The sequence below is a fragment of the Lissotriton vulgaris genome, unplaced genomic scaffold (assembly GCF_964263255.1).
Source record: "Lissotriton vulgaris unplaced genomic scaffold, aLisVul1.2 SCAFFOLD_1691, whole genome shotgun sequence".
In the NCBI taxonomy this organism is placed as follows: Eukaryota; Metazoa; Chordata; class Amphibia; order Caudata; family Salamandridae; genus Lissotriton; species Lissotriton vulgaris.
The window spans coordinates 213270-239505 of NW_028247392.1; the positions used below are offsets into that span (position 1 = coordinate 213270).

Genomic DNA, 26236 nt, shown 5'->3' on the forward strand with positions numbered 1-26236 from the left:
GTACACTAAACGGGCCGGCGACCCGACCTCGTGCAACCTCTTTACGGATCTTATCCTGTACTACGGGCGTATGCTGCAGGACGGAAAGTTGATTTTTGCACTTCCCCACACCCTGAAAGTCCCCTACCGGGATGCGGAAACCATACGAAAAACCGTTCCGCAGCACCCCAGCAGAAGTACGATCCGGGTATTCACTGAGCCAGGGAATCATCGCCAGGGTATCAATCGGGGTAGGTAAAGGCGCCCCTCGGACTATATTAGACCTGTTTGGCGCCTCCTCTCCCCCCATTATCACCCGTTCTGGCTCTGCACGAGGACTCAGGATGGGACGACCCGCAACCACTACATTCATGTTTGAATTTACACGATCCCTGGGGTCTAGTACATTTACCTCTGTTGAAATTAAAGCAGAAACCCCTTTTTCCAGTATTGCCGGCAGGTTTCGAGTAATTGTCGGCACCCGTACCTGATCGAAAGGGCGTGCCCGCATATTGCCAGGAGGATTCGCCAACATTACTTCCTACCAACGGCATTTTTAACATTCCTGTCTCCTTCATTTTATCCCAAGTCAAGGAATCATAACAATCCCAGGTTAAACTTTTATTATGCTCCTTTGCCTTTCTGAAAAGATTATCGTAACAGAACCAATGGTTACCCTGGTGCGATGTCGAGTACCCCATGATTCGTGATTGATAGATTGGAAACTCGGAAAGCAACTCAGGCCTACGTTCCCCCAAGATTGACGTAAAAATTCCCCAAGCATTGCCCCAATTGCCAATATTCTCATTCACTTTAAAGGCGGCCATTTTTGCGCGCCAAACACTCGGATGCATGAGATCCTTCTGACTCTTAACATGCTCTACCTCATAATGATCAACAAGCAATGAGAAAATGTTCACATACTCCCCCGCCCAAATCTTTTCCTTAATTGCCAAAGGAACATGTTGACCCAACTTTTCTCTCCGAGAGGGTGTTGACTCATCCCTCGCAATCGGCAATGGCCGCTTACCTGCACCTGACGCTGCCTCTGTGGTCGCAATCGTCCCTGGTGTCTTGTCCACTACTGCAGCCGGCACGGACACCTTGGCTGCTTCCCGTTTCTCACGCAATTGCTTTATCAGCGCCTGCGCGTCGACAGCCGTGGCGCCCTCGTTACCTTTACCCAACCACGCTGCCAATTGTGCTGCCAGCTCGGGCGGCATATCATCCTCGGACACGGGGGTGACCACAACGGGAATCGGATTCCCCTCCTCCGGCACGGGAGTTGGTGCCTCGAGCGGGGCACTGGGACCCGGGATGTCTTCTCCCGCTGCTCCCCTCCTGGGCCTCTTGTTTTTCCCTCCCGGGGCTGCTCCCGCCAAAGGACGTTTTGGTCCCCCTTCCTCGTTCTTATCCACCCGCTTCTTTAGTTCGGACATCTCCTTCATGAGAACACGCAGCATCTGTTCAGTAGTCATGCGTTTTCCCACCTTCTTCGGCATTCTCCAACAAAGTAACTGTAAAACAAACAAGAACGATTAAAACGCTCAAAATTGGCTCTTCGTTCCGTCTCGAGCTCACGTGCAGCGAGGAGGTGCAGCTTCAGAGCACAGGAACAAGAGGATGTCTTCTGGTCTTGCGTCCCTTTTTATCCATCTTCAGGGCGGGCGTAAACCCGCCCCTGCCTGCCCCGAGGGCGTGGCCGGCCGCGTCAGTGTCTAGGCCAGCCCACTCTAGGGCGGGAAAAAGCGCGCCCCAGCTACGCCGCTTCGGGCATACCAGCCGAGACGCGCCTCCCGCCCAAAATGGCTTCCCGGGGGGATTGAGGCACTCTGCCATACGTTCGGGGGGACCGAGTGGTCGCCCCTTTCCATTCACTACATTCAAACACTAATCAGCAGATGTACAATAAGTTGTACATCCCCAGAGGTATGTCAGTTATTGTGCACTGTGACATTACCACAATAGATGCACCGTATTTACAACGTGGTATATTATGGAGCAAAAATGACACAGATATGTGATGTATTTGTATTGTGAAGCTGGTGCATTGCTTGACTTGCGTGCCAAGCGCAACGTACTTCCACCAATGTTGTTGGGGCCTATGCTCATAATGCTGTGTCAATCCTTACACCTGCTTCAAACAAGTGCAGGGTTTTAACGCAGTATAAGCTGAAAAGTGGCTGAATCAAATCTTTTAGATTTTACTTATTTACTTTTAGGTGGCGTTCCTGCGCCAGAACACCCCCATTATGCACCTTCCAATTACGTCACATTGTAAATACCATACATTATAGTACATCTTTTGTACCACCACTGCATCACAAATGTGATGCAACTGTAGTGTAAAAGAGGCACAAGGACTTTATAAAACCGCCCTTAATACATATAAATTCATCCAGGCAGTTTCACCAATAGTGTAAATTGAAGCATAGACTAGTAACAGATTTATATGCATATGTTACATTCAAGTGCTTCGGTGGTACTACAGTATACTATAAGTAAACACCTTATAGATTTATGCTGTAGCACATCCTTCTAGTTCTGCACTTTCACATTCACCATTCAATACTAATGTATTCATTAATTCATTTATGAACTACACATTATTTCTGACAAACTTTAACAGACTAACATAGAAATATAGTTCTTTTTTTTGACCAGTAGAGGTAGTTCTAAAAAGAACTGTTTTTTTTGTCTTTGTTGTTTTATGTTTTTTTTGTCGTTTTTTCAACATTTTTTTTTCTTTTTTTGAAAAAAACTCCCAGAAAAATTGAATTTTAGTAGCAAAATAACTTAGGACCTTGAACAAAAAAGTAAAAAAATTATTATTCTTTCGGGCAACGGTGCTGCTCCTGCCTCTTGACTATGAGGTCCACAGATTGATCTCCATAGCACAACAACTGATTGCAAAATTTGCAGTGGAAAGTTATGTTTGCAAACTGGGGAACAATAATAGGGGTAGGGCAGCTTCCATGAGGCAGTGGTGGTACACTTGAGGTGCTAGCCACTGCAGGTGGTGGATTATCCTGTTGGCTGCGTGTTGCCTCCCTTGCATAGTTGACTGAATGTAAGTTTCTAACGTGACGGTCCATTCTTGCCGTCCCAAAAGAGTATTTTTTTCAGAGTCCCTCGGGAAGCCTATCCGTGCACGCCTTGGCCCGAATATTATCGTGTACGGGGAACTCATTACTGGTCACATGGGACGTGTCGATGCGAGGGTAACGCGTGACGTGGCTGCGTGGTGAGGAAACACTAGACCGCTGGAATACCCTACTGGAGGTACCTGGTGGGCTAGTTGGTCCCCAGGGACCCACCAGTATTCAAGGGGAATTAGTTCCCCCTCTGCAAATGCACCAAGGGGCTGCCTTGCAGAGAGGTGTAATGAGGCCATGCCCCTTTTTACACCTCTCTGCTATGCAGCCCCCTGGCGCATACTGGAGGTTCCTGGTGGGCTAGTTGGCCCCCAGAGACCCCAGTATTCGATGACATCAATATCAACCCACAACATGCGACTTAGGTTACCTCAGATAAGGTAGATAACAAGAGCACTCTTTTTTACATTCTTGCACCAGTCCAAAACAAGCATTTAATAGCATGCCTGCAACTTTGAAATGTTTATTTCTAACACCGTAAGCTCATGCCCAGTACCTTACATAATACAAGCAATTTTATTATAAGAAACAAAGTTGTCAGCATTGTTACTATTCCATAAAATACAAAGGGAGAAAGTATCCAATAATGCAAATGAGAAACAGATGTAAAATAAACCTAAATGTCACCCTCCCTACTTAGAAGGTTAGTTTATAACTACAGAAGATCTCTTACGAGTACATAAACAGACCCATACCTCTGTTACTCAGCAGTAGTTGAATACTGAGTTCTACACAAACTGTCAAGATACGAATGTTCTCAAACTGTGTGTAATCATGCCTGCACACTTTATTATTTAAACGTGTGAGTATAAGAGATGCCACAGCTGAATATCTCCTATGGCTCAAACGTGCAAACATCATTCCGAATAACACACACAGTATCCAACATAACCTTGATGTTTCATGCTCTCACTATACACACTAAAGTAGCGAGGCAGTCTACAAATGTAGTATATCAAATTATTCTCATATGAAGCAAAATACTCAGCCTTCTCTAAACAATAGTGCAAGTGCGTGTTGTTATGTTATGTTATGTTATGTTATTAAGGTATTTGTTAAGCGCACTATCACCGATTGGTTTCTTGGCGCTGAGGTCAACAGTAACATAAACGTGGATGAGGGGTGGAGAATTATTAAAGTGCTTGTCTGAAGAGCCAGGTCTTCAAGGCTTTCCGGAAAGAGAGGAGGCCTTGGCAGTTCCGAATCTCCAGAGGGAAGGTGTTCCATAAGCGGGGGCAAACCTACGGCCTCCAGCGTGCCTAAGTTTAAAAGGCGGCGTCTGGAGGAGGCCCTGGTGGAGTGAGCGTAGGTTGCGGGGTGGTATGTATCTGGTGATTAGTTGGTCAATGAATTTGGGGCTTTTGCAGTACAAGGATTTAAATATCATACAGCCAGTTTTGAAGGCGCAGCGCTGGGTGACTGAAAGCCAATGCAGTTTCCTGAGAAGGGGAGTAGCTGCATGCCGCCTCGGTTGATTCAGAATTAGCCTCGCGGCATAGTTCTGTACCATCTGGAGACGTTTAGATAGGTAGTTGGGGAGACCTAGATAGATGGCATTCACGTAGTCCAGATGGGACAGAACAGTAGCGATCACGACCTGGGTGATTGTCTGTGCAAAGCAGAGCAGGAAAACAAAAATGGCGTTTAAGCTTCTGATAAACCCATGCTAACTTAACACGGTGTGAGTGCAAGGCTCAGCCCACAACACATTTCCTTGACCAAAGCACATAATATAAACGTGGCCGAATTACGAACGCAGAGTCTAAGCCTAAAAAGCAGAGTCAAGTTCAATTTTGCATAAAAAATTATTCGATCTTTTATAAAAAGCAGTAACTAAATAATAAGTAATAGGTAGAAAAATCAAACAGTCTAATTACACCAACGTATAAGCACAGTATGTAGCAACAGCCTCCAACAGGAAGTCATTGCTCTCATCTGAAAACATTTCAGCCATCCAATTCAATAGTGAGAATGAACATACATGTTCCTCAACGACCGGAGCCTCTATCACCATCGGAGGAAAACTCGGGTCATCTTCAATGTAACTGTGTGCCAAGAAGTCATGCGCCGCTGCAAAAACATTCCAACGTCCCATTATTCCATGTGTCACTGCTAAGGCCATAATCCCGCCGCCAGAACAGAGCAAGTCATGAACCACTAAGGGGCTCATCAGCTGGTCATAATCAACATTGGGAGACACCGTACTGCAGAGAAACAAATCCAGGGCCTAGTCGAAATCACAGCTCAGGCAATGGAACACTGGTTGAAAGCATGTGAAAAAGGAGAATCAAAATAATAATCCATAAGCTGCATTCAACGTTGAAAGAGTCAGCGCTCCATAGTAACTAAGCATCCGGTTGCGGACCAGCAACAACCGGAAAATATTGTCGTCGGCTGCAAGATGTGCATCAATATTTAACTAAACAAATAAATTCAAGCACACCGGCAACTAATGTGAGCATTAAGCACAATTCACACAAGATGCTGGAAAAAATGTAATGAAAAAACACAGACAAGACACCAAATATAGTTTCTACAGAAGTCACAAGGCCAATTTTTATAACTTTAAAAAAGTAAGCTAATCCCCTACTCGAGGAAGCATTAAAGATAGTCTAAATTAACTCCCTAAAATTCCAGGGCACGTCTGTATTAAATAAAGCATATACTTCTGTGCGGGTGTTTGCTACATGAAGGACAAATGTTTCTGTAGCAGATATAACAGCGACATCTTTTTGAGACAATAGCGCTCTTGTACAGCTCATTTGGTTGACTCTTCTTTCAAGGTCGGAATCAACGGCCAGATGGAAACATCCAGCTTCCCATACAGAGGAGTAAACACAACATTTTTATCGCAAACGACACGCTCAGTTACCGTAATCATGTAAGCGATGCCTACTAACATCGCACAATAAGCCACACTGCTGAATCGGATCTCCAGTAAGTGACCACTTCTAACTATTCTCATAGCGCCCTCTGTGCTCTGATTTGACAGTGAGAGAGTGATCGCACCATCATTTCTACTGCTAATCATTCTTAGCATACGCTACGAATACGATAAAATGGCGATAATTTTAACACCGGTCCTTGATAATATGCCCCGAATTTCGTAACGCGCCCTGCATTGCAAAAATGCGATATAGGGCACGGAACGAAGGGGTGTATTATCCACAACATAAGGTGATACATTATCAACGCTTTTATCGGCAGGAAACTGCTGATAAAGCAGTGACAATGGGCTTGATAATAGGTCCTTGTAAATTCCCATAGCAGCCCAGGTTCTTGTGTTAACCTGGGCTGCTATGGGAATTCTCAAGGGCATATTATCAAGGCCATTGTCACTGCTTTATCAGCAGTTTCCTGCCGATAAAAGCGTTGATAATGTATCACCTTATGTTGTTGATAATATTGCCCGAAATTAGTTTTTTAAATTTAATTGTTTACTTATCTACAATCATCCAGATTCCGTTGTTTATCACCCCCCACACTGCCCCTCCCCGCCCCGCCTGTCCCAACACAACTCCCTCCACGGGCCGCGTCTGGGCTTGATAATACGCCCTTGGTAATTCCCATAGAAGCCCATGTTAACACCAGAGCATGGGCTTCCATGGGAATTAACAAGGGCGTATTATCAAGACCATTTTAGCCGTTTTATCAGCAGTTTCCTGCTCATAAAACGTCGATAATTTTAACACCGGCCCTTGATAATATGCCCATCAGTGCCATATTATCAGTAAAGGGCGATACAATATCGCCGCTTTTATTGGCAGAAACTGCCGCTAAAGCGCCGATAATGGGCTTGATAATAACCCCTTGTAATATCCCATAGCAGCCTAGGATCTAGTGTTAACCTGGGCTTCTATGGCAATTCACAAGGATATATTATCAAGACCATTATCACCGCTTTACCGGCAGTTTCCTGGCGATAATATATCGCCCTTTATTAATAATATGGCCCATAATCCCTTAATGTACAGAGACGCACAAACTGATATTAAACAAAAAACCATATCTGCATGCATTATAGCAACACACATTTACTACTATAAAACATTTAACAACGGACAAATATAGGGGCATATTATCAAGACAGGCGATAACATTATCACAGCTTTATCTGCAGTTTTCTACCATAAAGCGGCAATAATATTATCCCCTGTCTTGATATACCCCATAATTCCTTAATGTACAAAGATGCACCTCACACACTCCCATACATTTTATCAACTCACCTTTCAAATTGATTTGTAGATTAAGAAGAATACCACTCACACAATGCATATTCTTGTACAGAATCTCTCTAGTTCCGTGTTAGCATCAGAACCGTCAAATGGAAAATTTTCCCTCTCATTTTACACATACATACATATAAATAACCAATTAAAATCCTGCACACATTAATTCAAATCAAAACACAACAAGCAATGAGAAAATGTTCACATACTCCCCCGCCCAAATCTTTTCCTTAATTGCCAAAGGAACATGTTGACCCAACTTTTCTCTCCGAGAGGGTGTTGACTCATCCCTCGCAATCGGCAATGGCCGCTTACCTGCACCTGACGCTGCCTCTGTGGTCGCAATCGTCCCTGGTGTCTTGTCCACTACTGCAGCCGGCACGGACACCTTGGCTGCTTCCCGTTTCTCACGCAATTGCTTTATCAGCGCCTGCGCGTCGACAGCCGTGGCGCCCTCGTTACCTTTACCCAACCACGCTGCCAATTGTGCTGCCAGCTCGGGCGGCATATCATCCTCGGACACGGGGGTGACCACAACGGGAATCGGATTCCCCTCCTCCGGCACGGGAGTTGGTGCCTCGAGCGGGGCACTGGGACCCGGGATGTCTTCTCCCGCTGCTCCCCTCCTGGGCCTCTTGTTTTTCCCTCCCGGGGCTGCTCCCGCCAAAGGACGTTTTGGTCCCCCTTCCTCGTTCTTATCCACCCGCTTCTTTAGTTCGGACATCTCCTTCATGAGAACACGCAGCATCTGTTCAGTAGTCATGCGTTTTCCCACCTTCTTCGGCATTCTCCAACAAAGTAACTGTAAAACAAACAAGAACGATTAAAACGCTCAAAATTGGCTCTTCGTTCCGTCTCGAGCTCACGTGCAGCGAGGAGGTGCAGCTTCAGAGCACAGGAACAAGAGGATGTCTTCTGGTCTTGCGTCCCTTTTTATCCATCTTCAGGGCGGGCGTAAACCCGCCCCTGCCTGCCCCGAGGGCGTGGCCGGCCGCGTCAGTGTCTAGGCCAGCCCACTCTAGGGCGGGAAAAAGCGCGCCCCAGCTACGCCGCTTCGGGCATACCAGCCGAGACGCGCCTCCCGCCCAAAATGGCTTCCCGGGGGGATTGAGGCACTCTGCCATACGTTCGGGGGGACCGAGTGGTCGCCCCTTTCCATTCACTACATTCAAACACTAATCAGCAGATGTACAATAAGTTGTACATCCCCAGAGGTATGTCAGTTATTGTGCACTGTGACATTACCACAATAGATGCACCGTATTTACAACGTGGTATATTATGGAGCAAAAATGACACAGATATGTGATGTATTTGTATTGTGAAGCTGGTGCATTGCTTGACTTGCGTGCCAAGCGCAACGTACTTCCACCAATGTTGTTGGGGCCTATGCTCATAATGCTGTGTCAATCCTTACACCTGCTTCAAACAAGTGCAGGGTTTTAACGCAGTATAAGCTGAAAAGTGGCTGAATCAAATCTTTTAGATTTTACTTATTTACTTTTAGGTGGCGTTCCTGCGCCAGAACACCCCCATTATGCACCTTCCAATTACGTCACATTGTAAATACCATACATTATAGTACATCTTTTGTACCACCACTGCATCACAAATGTGATGCAACTGTAGTGTAAAAGAGGCACAAGGACTTTATAAAACCGCCCTTAATACATATAAATTCATCCAGGCAGTTTCACCAATAGTGTAAATTGAAGCATAGACTAGTAACAGATTTATATGCATATGTTACATTCAAGTGCTTCGGTGGTACTACAGTATACTATAAGTAAACACCTTATAGATTTATGCTGTAGCACATCCTTCTAGTTCTGCACTTTCACATTCACCATTCAATACTAATGTATTCATTAATTCATTTATGAACTACACATTATTTCTGACAAACTTTAACAGACTAACATAGAAATATAGTTCTTTTTTTTGACCAGTAGAGGTAGTTCTAAAAAGAACTGTTTTTTTTGTCTTTGTTGTTTTATGTTTTTTTTGTCGTTTTTTCAACATTTTTTTTTCTTTTTTTGAAAAAAACTCCCAGAAAAATTGAATTTTAGTAGCAAAATAACTTAGGACCTTGAACAAAAAAGTAAAAAAATTATTATTCTTTCGGGCAACGGTGCTGCTCCTGCCTCTTGACTATGAGGTCCACAGATTGATCTCCATAGCACAACAACTGATTGCAAAATTTGCAGTGGAAAGTTATGTTTGCAAACTGGGGAACAATAATAGGGGTAGGGCAGCTTCCATGAGGCAGTGGTGGTACACTTGAGGTGCTAGCCACTGCAGGTGGTGGATTATCCTGTTGGCTGCGTGTTGCCTCCCTTGCATAGTTGACTGAATGTAAGTTTCTAACGTGACGGTCCATTCTTGCCGTCCCAAAAGAGTATTTTTTTCAGAGTCCCTCGGGAAGCCTATCCGTGCACGCCTTGGCCCGAATATTATCGTGTACGGGGAACTCATTACTGGTCACATGGGACGTGTCGATGCGAGGGTAACGCGTGACGTGGCTGCGTGGTGAGGAAACACTAGACCGCTGGAATACCCTACTGGAGGTACCTGGTGGGCTAGTTGGTCCCCAGGGACCCACCAGTATTCAAGGGGAATTAGTTCCCCCTCTGCAAATGCACCAAGGGGCTGCCTTGCAGAGAGGTGTAATGAGGCCATGCCCCTTTTTACACCTCTCTGCTATGCAGCCCCCTGGCGCATACTGGAGGTTCCTGGTGGGCTAGTTGGCCCCCAGAGACCCCAGTATTCGATGACATCAATATCAACCCACAACATGCGACTTAGGTTACCTCAGATAAGGTAGATAACAAGAGCACTCTTTTTTACATTCTTGCACCAGTCCAAAACAAGCATTTAATAGCATGCCTGCAACTTTGAAATGTTTATTTCTAACACCGTAAGCTCATGCCCAGTACCTTACATAATACAAGCAATTTTATTATAAGAAACAAAGTTGTCAGCATTGTTACTATTCCATAAAATACAAAGGGAGAAAGTATCCAATAATGCAAATGAGAAACAGATGTAAAATAAACCTAAATGTCACCCTCCCTACTTAGAAGGTTAGTTTATAACTACAGAAGATCTCTTACGAGTACATAAACAGACCCATACCTCTGTTACTCAGCAGTAGTTGAATACTGAGTTCTACACAAACTGTCAAGATACGAATGTTCTCAAACTGTGTGTAATCATGCCTGCACACTTTATTATTTAAACGTGTGAGTATAAGAGATGCCACAGCTGAATATCTCCTATGGCTCAAACGTGCAAACATCATTCCGAATAACACACACAGTATCCAACATAACCTTGATGTTTCATGCTCTCACTATACACACTAAAGTAGCGAGGCAGTCTACAAATGTAGTATATCAAATTATTCTCATATGAAGCAAAATACTCAGCCTTCTCTAAACAATAGTGCAAGTGCGTGTTGTTATGTTATGTTATGTTATGTTATTAAGGTATTTGTTAAGCGCACTATCACCGATTGGTTTCTTGGCGCTGAGGTCAACAGTAACATAAACGTGGATGAGGGGTGGAGAATTATTAAAGTGCTTGTCTGAAGAGCCAGGTCTTCAAGGCTTTCCGGAAAGAGAGGAGGCCTTGGCAGTTCCGAATCTCCAGAGGGAAGGTGTTCCATAAGCGGGGGCAAACCTACGGCCTCCAGCGTGCCTAAGTTTAAAAGGCGGCGTCTGGAGGAGGCCCTGGTGGAGTGAGCGTAGGTTGCGGGGTGGTATGTATCTGGTGATTAGTTGGTCAATGAATTTGGGGCTTTTGCAGTACAAGGATTTAAATATCATACAGCCAGTTTTGAAGGCGCAGCGCTGGGTGACTGAAAGCCAATGCAGTTTCCTGAGAAGGGGAGTAGCTGCATGCCGCCTCGGTTGATTCAGAATTAGCCTCGCGGCATAGTTCTGTACCATCTGGAGACGTTTAGATAGGTAGTTGGGGAGACCTAGATAGATGGCATTCACGTAGTCCAGATGGGACAGAACAGTAGCGATCACGACCTGGGTGATTGTCTGTGCAAAGCAGAGCAGGAAAACAAAAATGGCGTTTAAGCTTCTGATAAACCCATGCTAACTTAACACGGTGTGAGTGCAAGGCTCAGCCCACAACACATTTCCTTGACCAAAGCACATAATATAAACGTGGCCGAATTACGAACGCAGAGTCTAAGCCTAAAAAGCAGAGTCAAGTTCAATTTTGCATAAAAAATTATTCGATCTTTTATAAAAAGCAGTAACTAAATAATAAGTAATAGGTAGAAAAATCAAACAGTCTAATTACACCAACGTATAAGCACAGTATGTAGCAACAGCCTCCAACAGGAAGTCATTGCTCTCATCTGAAAACATTTCAGCCATCCAATTCAATAGTGAGAATGAACATACATGTTCCTCAACGACCGGAGCCTCTATCACCATCGGAGGAAAACTCGGGTCATCTTCAATGTAACTGTGTGCCAAGAAGTCATGCGCCGCTGCAAAAACATTCCAACGTCCCATTATTCCATGTGTCACTGCTAAGGCCATAATCCCGCCGCCAGAACAGAGCAAGTCATGAACCACTAAGGGGCTCATCAGCTGGTCATAATCAACATTGGGAGACACCGTACTGCAGAGAAACAAATCCAGGGCCTAGTCGAAATCACAGCTCAGGCAATGGAACACTGGTTGAAAGCATGTGAAAAAGGAGAATCAAAATAATAATCCATAAGCTGCATTCAACGTTGAAAGAGTCAGCGCTCCATAGTAACTAAGCATCCGGTTGCGGACCAGCAACAACCGGAAAATATTGTCGTCGGCTGCAAGATGTGCATCAATATTTAACTAAACAAATAAATTCAAGCACACCGGCAACTAATGTGAGCATTAAGCACAATTCACACAAGATGCTGGAAAAAATGTAATGAAAAAACACAGACAAGACACCAAATATAGTTTCTACAGAAGTCACAAGGCCAATTTTTATAACTTTAAAAAAGTAAGCTAATCCCCTACTCGAGGAAGCATTAAAGATAGTCTAAATTAACTCCCTAAAATTCCAGGGCACGTCTGTATTAAATAAAGCATATACTTCTGTGCGGGTGTTTGCTACATGAAGGACAAATGTTTCTGTAGCAGATATAACAGCGACATCTTTTTGAGACAATAGCGCTCTTGTACAGCTCATTTGGTTGACTCTTCTTTCAAGGTCGGAATCAACGGCCAGATGGAAACATCCAGCTTCCCATACAGAGGAGTAAACACAACATTTTTATCGCAAACGACACGCTCAGTTACCGTAATCATGTAAGCGATGCCTACTAACATCGCACAATAAGCCACACTGCTGAATCGGATCTCCAGTAAGTGACCACTTCTAACTATTCTCATAGCGCCCTCTGTGCTCTGATTTGACAGTGAGAGAGTGATCGCACCATCATTTCTACTGCTAATCATTCTTAGCATACGCTACGAATACGATAAAATGGCGATAATTTTAACACCGGTCCTTGATAATATGCCCCGAATTTCGTAACGCGCCCTGCATTGCAAAAATGCGATATAGGGCACGGAACGAAGGGGTGTATTATCCACAACATAAGGTGATACATTATCAACGCTTTTATCGGCAGGAAACTGCTGATAAAGCAGTGACAATGGGCTTGATAATAGGTCCTTGTAAATTCCCATAGCAGCCCAGGTTCTTGTGTTAACCTGGGCTGCTATGGGAATTCTCAAGGGCATATTATCAAGGCCATTGTCACTGCTTTATCAGCAGTTTCCTGCCGATAAAAGCGTTGATAATGTATCACCTTATGTTGTTGATAATATTGCCCGAAATTAGTTTTTTAAATTTAATTGTTTACTTATCTACAATCATCCAGATTCCGTTGTTTATCACCCCCCACACTGCCCCTCCCCGCCCCGCCTGTCCCAACACAACTCCCTCCACGGGCCGCGTCTGGGCTTGATAATACGCCCTTGGTAATTCCCATAGAAGCCCATGTTAACACCAGAGCATGGGCTTCCATGGGAATTAACAAGGGCGTATTATCAAGACCATTTTAGCCGTTTTATCAGCAGTTTCCTGCTCATAAAACGTCGATAATTTTAACACCGGCCCTTGATAATATGCCCATCAGTGCCATATTATCAGTAAAGGGCGATACAATATCGCCGCTTTTATTGGCAGAAACTGCCGCTAAAGCGCCGATAATGGGCTTGATAATAACCCCTTGTAATATCCCATAGCAGCCTAGGATCTAGTGTTAACCTGGGCTTCTATGGCAATTCACAAGGATATATTATCAAGACCATTATCACCGCTTTACCGGCAGTTTCCTGGCGATAATATATCGCCCTTTATTAATAATATGGCCCATAATCCCTTAATGTACAGAGACGCACAAACTGATATTAAACAAAAAACCATATCTGCATGCATTATAGCAACACACATTTACTACTATAAAACATTTAACAACGGACAAATATAGGGGCATATTATCAAGACAGGCGATAACATTATCACAGCTTTATCTGCAGTTTTCTACCATAAAGCGGCAATAATATTATCCCCTGTCTTGATATACCCCATAATTCCTTAATGTACAAAGATGCACCTCACACACTCCCATACATTTTATCAACTCACCTTTCAAATTGATTTGTAGATTAAGAAGAATACCACTCACACAATGCATATTCTTGTACAGAATCTCTCTAGTTCCGTGTTAGCATCAGAACCGTCAAATGGAAAATTTTCCCTCTCATTTTACACATACATACATATAAATAACCAATTAAAATCCTGCACACATTAATTCAAATCAAAACACAGATTTCTATTGATTTAACATTCCAAATCTTTCCAACTGACATAACTTTCCACCGTACCCCCAACAGATCATGCAAAGTCAACTGTCAACAGAGGTCAAAAGTTCAGCACTGTATAAAACACTGCTCCTCAACAAATTTAGACTATGCATAAACACTAACTTATAAGTACAATCAAGCAAAAACGTCTCATTACAAGCAACAAATATATAAACACATAAACTTGATAAATATCTGTAAAAGATTTATTTTTAATTCATTTTTCTTGCTTACGTACACGTATGGAACAACTTTCAAAATTCGCAATGTACGTGCACAATAAATATACCGTAAAAAAAAAAATTGCATACATCACTCATTTTTTACAATCACCTGACATCCCATCCACCAAGCCTCAAATATAACGTTCAAGACTGTAGGTAGAGCCCCAAATCCTCCACGGTACCAGCCGGCTCCCTGGATCATTCGGGAGCCAGCATTGCTATTCCTCACAGAGAGTAGCTTACATGTTTCCATTAAAATTTCAAACATGATTTCAACAGTTTTTTATACATTTTTATAAAATAATATAGTACTGCACGCTAAAGCAGAAAAGTCAGCACAATTATGATGGCTTGCAAAATAGAAACAAAATATATACTTATATACTCAACAAACTCGTAACCAGAGTACTCATTTTAATATTAAAAACACCCTACCACAACTAGTTTTTCAAACTCATTGTACAATAAAATGCATCACAAAATAGGTTACATAAATGGTGACTCTATAACGTCACGTTGAAAAAAGCAGGCCACTCTTACGCTACCAGGAAAACACAACAAAAGTACAAGGCCCAAACTTCCATTGTAGTGATTTCTTAGTTGCAGGTCTAGTTGTCAGATTGACACACACACTCCCTCATGGCTGGTATACACCCACACCACTCCCATTCAGCGCATCTGTCACTACACACGTGACCCTATCTAGAAAAAATACGGAGCGCACATGTTGTTCGCCATTTTAGAGTTGTTCCCAAAGCACCAGACAAAGGGCCCACTACTACATGCATTGCCTCTTTGGTCACTGAGTTAGTGGTGCCTGAAGCACTGAGCGGGTAAAGAACCTGGGATGATGATGATGATGGGAGCACGAGTATGTCGTGAACCATAGAGGTATCAAGACTCGGCAACACGTATGAGACTTCTTTGTTGAAGATCGTGACTACATCATGAAATAACTCGTTTCCACAAAAGGTGAGCAGTGACACTTGAGTACGCATCAGAAGGAGTCAAAGGGTTGTAGCTGACTACATACAAAAATGCAACTTAATATTTTAGACAAACACACTCCTATATAATGTATTAATTTACATATTTAATTATTTTTCAAAATAGCAGTCATCTAAAATGAGCTTCGATTGGAATTCCATAAAGCATATTATCAAACCCATTATGGCCTCTTTAGCACCACTTTCCTGCCGATAAAGTGGCAATAATTTTGTCACCCAGGCTTGATAATATGGCCCAGAGTGCGTAGTGTACAGCAGCTTCTCTGTAATATCAGATATGTTACAACAGTCTGACAAACAGATCCACAATGTTTTTACGCCACTTTTAACATGGGTAAAGTGACGCAAGGAGCTTATAGATCTACGTCTGACTTTTCAAGAAAAAATCTGAACTCCAGACTGTGACACAGTTTTAATTTTGTTTTCTCTCTCTTTCTCTCTCTCACTCTCTGTGACATCATTTCTATTTCTCTTTTAAACTTATAGACACTGCTGTCTACTTGGATGTGTAGAACAGCCCAACTGAAGTTGTGAATTCCACTGTCTGAAGTGTTTGGCCGCAGTGTGTATACAACGGTAAGAACAGAGGCCTATATCTACAAAGCCTCCATAGCAATGCATTAGAAATAAGTCGGCATAACGGACATCAGTAACGCAGTAGGCGCTTCCATATAGACACCACTTAAACGCGGCACTATAACAAGTGAAATGTTACACGTACACTGTACTCATAAAACTATAGTGTTACCTTTATTTGCAAAGGGAGAGAGGGCCATATTATCAAGCCTGGGCGACAAAATTATCGCCACTTTATCGGCAGGAAAGTGCTGCAAAAGTGGCGATAATGAGTTTGATAATATGCTCTATGGAATTCCAATCAAAGCTCATGTTAGATGAGAAGGACATCTAATATGAGCTTCGATTGGAATTCCATAGAGCATATTATCAAACCCATTATCTCTATTTTAGTGGCACTTTCCTGCCGATAAAGTGGCGATAATTTTGTCGCTCAGGCCTGATAATATGGCCCAGAGTGCGCAGCAGCTTCTCTGTAAAATCTATAATTACCTCCGAGCAGTGACAACAGATAGGTTACAACAGTCTGACAAACAGATCCACAACCTTATTACGCCACTTTTGAGTCACTTTTAACATGGGTAAAGTGATGCACGGAGCTTGTAAATCTACGTCTGACTTTTCAAGAAAAAATCTCAACTCCAGACTGTGCGACACAGTTTTAATGTTGTTTTCTCACTCTTTCTCTGTCTCACTCTCTGTGACATCATTTCTCTTTCTCTCTTAAACTTATAGACACTGCTGTCATCTTAGATGTGTAGAAGAATTGTTCAAAAGAAGTTGTGAATTCAACCGGCCGAAGAGTTTGGCCGTAGTGTTTATACAACAGTAAGCACAGAGGCCTAGATCTACAAAGCCTCCATACCAATCCATTAGAAATAAGTCGGCATACCGGGTGTCAGTAACCCAGTAGGCACTTCCATATAGACACCACTTGAACGAGGCAGTATAACAGAACTGAATTGTACGAGGCACACTGCACACGTAAAATCGTAGAGTTGCCAAAACTTGTAATGCTTCAGCTCATTTACTCACATCTACATAATTCTAAACTCTAATTTTCTTTTTTGTTTTGCAGATTACCAATCGGACATGGGCTTTGAAATGAGGCTGTGCATGCGTAGAGTACAACTGTTACACAAAAAAGGGAAAGTTTTACATACTATCATAGAAATGAAGGGGCATATTATCAACAAAAGGCGATACATTATCGCCGCTTTTATCGGCAGGAAATTCCCATAGAAGCCTATGTTCTGGTGTTAACATGGGCTTCTATAGGAAATAACAAGGCTGTGTTATCAAGCCCATTATCGCTGCTTTATCAGCAGTTTCCTTTCGATAAAAGCGGTGATAATGTATTGCCTTTTATTGATAATGAGGCCCATTGCTCTTTTTTTTACCAGTAATCTTAGGTGCATATTATCAAGGACCGGTGTTAAAATTATTGCCGATTTATTGGCAGGAAACTGCCAATAAAACGGCGATAATGAGCTTGATAATACGGCCTTGTTATTTCCCATTGAATCCCATGTTAACACAGAACATAGGTTTCTATGGGAATTAACAAGGACGTACTATCAAGCCCACCCTCCCAAAATTAATAAAAAACCCCAGACAATGCAGGTACCCGGAGCTGGAAGGTCATTTTACATATTACTGCCCTAGAAAGGTGGCGTTCCCTGTGACGTGTACGGGGAGATGTAGAGAGAGAGAGCTCAAAACATATATATTTTTTCAAAACACCCGAGGGGTGCCACTCCACGAGACTGCAGGAGTAGGTCCGAAACCCCCCCCGCATAATTCAAAATAAAACCAGAGGAGTGCCATTCCCCAGTGCTCTGGGCACCTTACACGCCCCCATTACGCAAAAAACTTGCCCCCGTAATTTGCCCCCCAGAGACCGAATGAATAAAATGGACTTCTAGTTTTTTTTTTACCTTTTCCACCGCGTACAAGTACTGCACTGATGCCCCGCCATTTTTTATTTAAAAAAAAAAAAATTGAGCCTAAAGATCCATGTACCACCCCCTGACCAAGACAATAGGGTCAGAATGATTCTAGCCTGCCCCCTTCCCTTATTTCTCAACTTTGTTTTACTATTTTCTTGCGACTCGGTGATACCGAGGCACAAGATGGCCGCCAACACTTCCTGGTTTCGAGTGTTGACAGACAGTTCACAGCCAATCAGCATGCAGCTCGTGCTCGTAACTGAACGGTTATTACATAAATAGTTCTTACAGAATAAAATTTATTAACACGCTATAAAAAGATTCAAAAGATTTAAACTGCGTTAATCAAGATTACTGCAATATTTTATACATGATTTTAAAAAGCTAGCTACACTCTTTGCAATATATTCAGATTCCAGATATTGCAACGCCAGGTAAGCAGGGCGGCAGGATCTCAATCCCATTATACGCAGCAATGGAATAATCCAATGCTTGCGAGGGAGCTCATAATATTTGCAGAATAGCAGTACATGAAGCGTCGACTGGGCAGATGTACCATCACAGTTACACTTCATGATAGTAAGTGACCAGTCCTGCTGTTTTGGGAGTGAGAATATGCGAAAGAAGGAATTAAAATGAAACCTTGTCAAAAGATATTTCTCATATGAACTTAGGTGAAAGGTTAGGTAGGGTTGGATACCAGGTGCATTTTGAACTGTTAAAATCTGAACGTTCGAGGGTTTATGCATACTTGGGATAGGCGCAATTCCCTTAAGTGACTTAAACATAACTTTGTTACATCTTTCCTTGTAATGTCCGTCAAGGAAGAGGGCTCTACAAAGTAGGAAATAAGGTCCAATCTCTGAAAAAGTTTCTCACATATGTGAGCCAGGGGATTTTTAACCAATTTGCCAGGCCCAAACAGTCCATTATAATTGAGCGAGTTAGGTGACAGTGTGTCTTCGTCCACATTCGGTGGCACAGAAGAATGGGTTGAGATCTGATGTTATCAATTAAGTAGTCCATACCCAACTCGATGTGGCGCACTTTGGGGTACCGCCAATAAGTATCTTACATATCTATTCTCAACCAGTTGTAGTGTGTCAATATAGGCATATCCCCAGACCCCTGCACCATAGACTGCTACGCTATGGCACTTTACGTAGTAGATTTTTAATAGTTCTGCTGGGGGTGGCTTTCCCAGTTTCCTCGAAAAGGAAACAAGTGCCGAAGTAGCTCTTTGGAAAAGTAAATACTTGCTGCTCATGGCCTGTTTCCAACACAGTTTATCATCCACCAGGATGCCCAGATAAGGATACACCTTGGTACATTCCAGCTTAATTTTATCAATGTAAATTGATTTTGTTTTCTTTAATCCTGGACCTGTGCGCATGACATAAGTTTTATCAATGTTCAGTTTCAAACCCAGCAATGCCATAAATTTACAGTATTTATTGAGCTGGTTTTGCAGTTGAATTGGAGTTCTAGCTAAAATTACTGAGTCGTCCGCATATAATAATGCGGGAATGGGGCGATGATTAATGGATAGAAGGTCCTGGCACCCTTCCAGCATGGCCAATTCTAGGCCGTTTGTATAAAAATTAAATAGGAAGGGGGCCAGGACACACCCCTGTCTGACTCCCTTGTTAATGGCGGATGGGGGGGAAAGTTCACCGTTCACCCTGTATCTGACAAGTGCTGTTGCGCCAGAGTAAAGTTCACGGAGGAATACGACAGAGGAGGATCAACCCCTAGTTCAGTAACAATTGTCCACAGTCTGGCATGCGAAATGCAGTCAAAAGCTGCGCTAAAGTCTACATACACTAGGTACAGATTTCCATTTTTAGCTCTGCTCTAGCTTACACCCCTTGATACTGCTTAAAAGAGCAAAATTCATCCATTGTCCACATTTAAGGTTGCCAACCACCATTTTAGAGATGAGAAACGTTTTATTTTTTATTACCCTAACCCTTACCCACGTGGAAACCACCCCTCCCTCCTCTGTGGAACCCCTGATTAACCAACAGGAGCAGGTCCGGTTTGTGATACCCCTGGTACCCTATCCAGGCTCAGGCGAGGCGTTAATGACTACAGTAGTTGAGGACTAAATAAGTCAAATTACAGTTAATCATTTTGTAGCCATACTCAAAAATTAGTTGGGTAGCCTTAACTAGTAACTCTGCCAAGGTTTTAGAGGTAGCATGTGTTTATTCGTGCCCTTTATGTTTTTTTTTTCAAAAGAATTTTACATATATATATTTTTTTTCATTTTCTTCTTTTCTAAATTAACTTATTTTCTAGTCTACTTGTCTTCTACTAGGGAGGTTTATGTCAACTTAAAGTTTTAATATAATCATTCATACATGGGAACCCACAAACTTCTTGGTCTAGAACTAAGCTACCGTCAATTTTTAGAGGTGCCAATACTCAACAACAACTCATCTGCAGCCTGAACTGTACGAACATTGAACATTTTGTTATTGAGCATGATCTTCAGTGCTGCAGGAAAACTCAGCTGCACAGACGTCCCCAAATTTCTGAATGCCTCCATTCTCCGACCCAATTCCCACTGTCTATCGAGGGTCGCCCTTGACAGATCAGATTGCACTTGAAAGGAGAAACCCTCTCCAGTCAGGGATTTTTGTTTAAGGGCCAGGTTAAGAATGTGATCCTTCTTTAAGTTGAAATGTATGGAAGTTCACTAGAATCTTGCGGGGCTTTGCCCGCTGCAGATTATACCTGAAGGGATCCCTGTGGATCCATTGAATGTCTAGATTGAGTTCCTCCTCTGTATGGGTTAAATTTAAAGATTTTATAAGGAGTTGAATAATATATGCCTTCATGGTGGTTCCTTCTGGTACATTCAAGATGTGAATATTACAGTGCCTCGCATTATTTTCCAGGAACTCCATTCTATCAGCCAATAAAGTGTCCTCTCTTTTAAGTTTCACTATTTCTTCCTTTGCATTATCTAGTTCTATGGACATTACCGCTGTTGTTTCTTCCAAAACCCCAGTACTTGAAAAAAGCCCGTCTATTTTGTTATCCAGTGATTCACAGTATGTCCTGATCTCTTTCTGAATTTTGGATGACTCCTCAAAGCCACGTTTGATGTCAGCTGTCAAGTTGGAAAACATAGTTAGAACTGAAGAGAGATCTAAAGGTGAAGCAGAAACAGTGACATTTACTGGTAATTGTGTACCAGAACTATAAAAAGGGCTGTGAACTGGTTGCAGCGGAGTATTCTGAGTATTCTGATCTAGATTTGGAGGAATCTCAAGTAGTAGTTGATGTTGATTATCCAACTCTAAATCTACTGGCACAAGACTTGCGTCTGCTTCAAAACTGGTACATTTACCAGAGAGGCTAGAGTCTTCCATTTCTGTGGTACTAGAAGGAACTGCTGGTATCATGACCGGCTTATCAAGGTTTGAAGAGGTGATAGAACTATCACTGCCATTAATACAGTGCTCCATTGATATCTCTGATGTTAAGTCTACGTTTACTGGTGTAGTGTCTGGCGTAGTGCCTAGCAATGTGTTTTTGGTGGGTAAGCCTCCCTTCTCACTGGGTTGACTCACATTGTGTAACCCCCTATCCATGTTTTGAGAAAAAGAGGCAGTACAACAAGATATTACTGGACTAGAAATTGTATCCGAAGATACACTGATAGGATGACGACTGCTCTGTGCAAGGCTCGGGACCTGAGGTATGGCCTTAAAAAAAGACCGCAGAGAGGGTGTTATCTTTGAACCAGAATCCAAGACAGATTTTACTGCCTTTTTTTGAGCTCGTTTAGGCTTGGCCTCTGAAGAGAGGTAAGAAGAGATGGCGTTTTATTGGTACTGCATGTAATACTGCTGCACTTAGCGGGTATTGCACTAATTGGATTAACTAATTTAGGACCAGCTGCAGTATTGTCTCTGTCCTCCCCCCCGATCACCTGCGTAGATTCCAGAGCTGAGGCAGCAAACAAGTTTAGTTTATCACAATTTGTCTTCCCTCCTCGGTTATGGTGTAGACTCCCTGTTTTAGTGGCTTTTCTTCCTCTGCGCCCCTTATTAGATATCGTTGGAGTCGATTTTGTAGAGAACTCAGATTGGGTTGAGGTATGACTTCTGAGGGAATATGGATTATTGACAAAATTAATGCTCTGCTTTAGGGTCCCTGCCCCGGGTTTTAAACCTTCCTCAAGTCCAGCGAATCCCTCAACCCGCTCCTCACGCGGCTCCTCAAATGCTTTCAGTCATTGAGTAGCCACTGCCCCCTGCCCCTTGGTTGCCATTTACCTTGTTCGCCGTCAGTCCAGGTCTCTCGAAATCTCCTGCTGCCTCAGGTAGAGCCGAAGCCGACGCCAAGGTGATCGTGGTCTTGGTCGCTCCTTCCAATGCCTCCACGCGTCCCTCTCCACCAGCAACCCCAAGAAGAATGTTTCTGCGGAGGGAGCAGGCTTGCCTCCCACGATGGAGCTCCAGGGCAGCCCGGTGCCACTTCCACGGCACTGCCGATGTCAGGGTCCGCGTCTGCTGCAGAGACAGAGTCGGCAGCGAGACCGAAGCGCTTAGGAGGGCAGACGCCGAGTCAGACTGAAACACGTCCCTAGGAACATGCATGGAAAACGAAAGGAAACCGAGTCAAAGCGGCCCGATGTTTGAAGAAAGTCTTCGTTTTCGGTTAGAAGGAGGTATATTCTAAAAAATATTACAAAAGATAGCAGGACATGCTTACAAAGCTGACGCTCGAGTGTAGCCCTCATTCATTTGGAAAAAAAAGCCAAATGCTCTGCTAGAGCCCAGAGCGGGGTATCGCGGCTGCTGCCACCATGTTCCTCTTGCAATTCTCTAGATTTCTCTGCCCAAGCGATGCGTTTGAGCGAAACCTCTCTTGCTCACTCGTTCTTAGTTTGTTGTTCCATTGCTCCTGCTGCAGGACTTCTTTCCCAAATCACTATTTATTACTCAGGCCAGTGTAATAGCATGATTTGGGTAAGTTTGCATCACAAGGTAATGAAATTACTGAAATTACACTGGTGTAATTAGAATCTAAGTAACCAGGAGGGGGTATTGAAAAATACAGGAAATTACGGCACCTGCAGTGTGTCATTATTTGTCACTTAGTACAGAAGTGAAAGGGTGCAACAGGTGAGGGAGAAACCCCTAAAACCCTCCAATGAGGACCACAAGTTCCAAAATGCAAAGCAGTCTAATCCTGTGCACACACGTTTGTGTGGTTTAGAAAATCTGATCCAGTAGAAAGTCAAAAAAGTCTATTCTCCATGCAAATATTCTTTTTTTCCCTTTTTATTCCGGAAATATCCCAAAGTCCAGCCAACACGTGTTTTGTCTTTGGGGTGCAAACTCTAGACTTCTTCAGGCCTGGAAATGACAGAAACAGGACTCATTACATATAAGTGTATTTCGCAAAGCATATCACAATTGGTGCACACTGTGAAACTGTGTGACCCAGAGGTGGCACACCACAGCTTCAGGGTGCTAAGTGATAGATCTCCCAGCAGGGTGGGAGATCTCATTCGGAAGAAAGTGGGAACTAAACATGAAGTGACTCCAGGGGTGTGGGGAAAGTGATTGGTGAATGGACGGCAAGGCCAAGTTAAAAAACAGGACATGGTATCAAAAACTGAGTGTATTTGTATTTGTATTTGTATATTGGATTTGTGTAGCGCCTTATCACCCAGGGGTCTCTAAGCGCTTAGCAGAGAATGAGCACAGTACTAAAAGGGGAGAGAGTTAGACATTCCCCCAGGCCTCCTGAAACAGCACTGTTTTTAGCTTCTTTCTAAAAGGTAGAAGATTTGTTTCTTTGCCAAGCTCTCTGGCAGTTTATTCCATGCACTGGGAATTGTATGGGAGAAAGTGCGTCCTCCTAAAGAGGATAGTTTAAATCGCGGACAGACTAACAGTGCAGCGTCTGCTGATCGTAAATTCCTGCTGGGAGCGTACGGGACTAAACGTTTCTTAATGTATTTTGGAGCGTGTCCGTACAGGGCTTTATGCGTAATGCATAGGCCCTTGAATTTGGCCTGCTGTTTCACCGGCAGCCAATGGAGTTTATGGAGGAGAGGGGTAGCATGAGTCCTTCTAGGTTTGCTGAAAATCAGTCTGGCGGCGTCGTTCATGACTATCTGAAGTCTGCTCAGCAATGTTTAAGGGATACCGACATACAGAACGTTGCCGTAGTCCAGACGTGCCAGGATCAGTGCTGAAACTGTTCTCCTGAGCGTGTCTGCCATCAAGATTGGGGAGAGTTTACGCAGTTGTCTCATTAGACCCACACATGTGCCCACTACGGCTGAGACCTGGGCTGACATAGTTACGTTGGCATCTACTATCAGGCCCAGGCTTTTCACTGCTTCTGCTGGTATAGGGGATGGCCCTAATTCGGTAGGCCAGAGGAGATCGTTCCAGGGGCTAGATGCTGTTGTGATCGCCAATACCTCGGTCTTGTTGGGATTTATTTTTAATGAGTGTTGAAGATGTAAGTCAAAACAGAGGATATGGTGCCTGACGCAGGTTTAATGTGGCGCAGAGCTGTACAATGTGACACATCTCTCTAGATGCGTCTTGTAAATACGTCGCAACTGTGGCGTAAATGTGTCGCAAGGGGCTTGCAAATCTGCCCCTTTGTGTACTTATGGCAGACTCACACAAAAGCAAAAATATGTCACTTAATTAATATGAACCAAAATGGCGACCATGTTTAGGAGCCTGCACATGCAGGAAGGTGCTAATAAGCAGCTGATTCCTGTCCAAAGTTCCAAAAAAAGTAAAACATTTCATGGATACCCCGTCCCATGTAAGGTGGGGCAACTTTGACTGATTTGGCATTCCCAGGGATAGAGTACAAAGAAGGCCCCATATAAACTCTGCGTTGGGAGTGTAGATCTGAGTACTGAATACACGCTGAGAGGGTTAAAGGAAACACTGTGGCCATGTCAGCATTGGGGGCATTCCCTGCTATGGTGGAGCTGCTGGCTGCCCAGTTCTCCCTGCCAGGCAGGCACAGAGCTCTAGATAAGGTAGGTGGTTCACCTCTTGTGATGGCAGAGGGGGGTCTCTACCATCTCAGCAGGGGTCTTATACCCCATTGCAAGAACATCACTCAACCCACCCTCTGAACCCTCATAAATCTTAATTTCTGAGTTTATTTGAGGCCATCAGATACACTCAATTTCACATTCTGAGCTGGATTTTAATGATTCACCTAGAACTACTGGCAGGTCTGATGAGGGAGAGAGGGAGGTGTTTTTTTTAAAGATGTTTGTAGAGAAGTGATCAATCAGGGGGTTCATCCTGAAGACTTCACCCAAAAGGACAAACATATTTTGTGCTTTCTATGGCTCTGTCAAGTATTGGTCACCAGGTCAGTCAACCAAGTCATCATAAACTATCCAAAATGTTAATAAACTCATTCTAAAGTCAGCTGCGTAGCCTAAAAGAGTTCAGAGTTGATTCTGAGCACTAGCTTTTGAGTGTGATCTGGTAGCACACATGCCACAGTAGTCACAACGAGATAACAATGGGGCACATGCATATTCCAAGGATGTGAAAACAAATGTTCTCAAACATTAAATTCCTTTCCAATCAATCTAACCTTTTCTTTTTGGTCCTTTATTCACAGGGGGAGCTGATACTATCCGGTTGGTGAATTCTGGGGATGCCTGCAGCGGGAGGGTGGAGATCAAACACGAGAATCGATGGGGGACGGTCTGTGATAGCGACTGGGACATACAGGATGCTGAGGTGGTCTGTAGACAACTCAACTGTGGATCAGCATCCAGAGCAGAAACAAGAAATGACATATTTCTAAATGGCGTCTTCCCTGTGTGGATGAGTGATGTCAGGTGCACTGGAGCAGAAAAGTCTCTCTTTGATTGTCCACGCGCTGCCTGGGGATTGAACAGCTGCTGGTGGAAGAGCGATGGTGGAGTACAGTGCAGAGGTAAGAGAAGCCAACAGTAATCCTTCAACTCCATCGAAAAGTTAAAAACTAATTTAAAAAGTAGAGTTGGATAAATCAAAAAATGCACAAGTCATAACAAAAATATTCATCTTACTAAATGCAGAAAAGTAATTTGGTAAACTGAATGGGATTTATTAGGAGCTGCAGAATCTAGCGATGTCCTTCAGAGATTGCAAAGCCTTTGAAGGCAACAAAATAGGAATGAGAACTAGAGCACCAATCCTATATGTAGATAACTTGCTTT

General features: G+C 43.4%; 1 protein-coding gene across 1 annotated transcript in view; it reads left to right on the top strand.

Annotated features, from left to right (window-relative positions):
• Positions 1 to 26236, top strand: part of LOC147665180 (CD5 antigen-like) — a gene marked incomplete at its 5' end in the record, with an annotated part of 268693 nt that overhangs the window by 192406 nt on the left and 50051 nt on the right. Inside the window, one exon of the mRNA XM_086949696.1 lies at positions 25651 to 25971. Coding sequence (XP_086805822.1) covers positions 25651 to 25971 — 321 coding nt within the window. The remainder of the gene's footprint in view (positions 1 to 25650; positions 25972 to 26236) is intronic.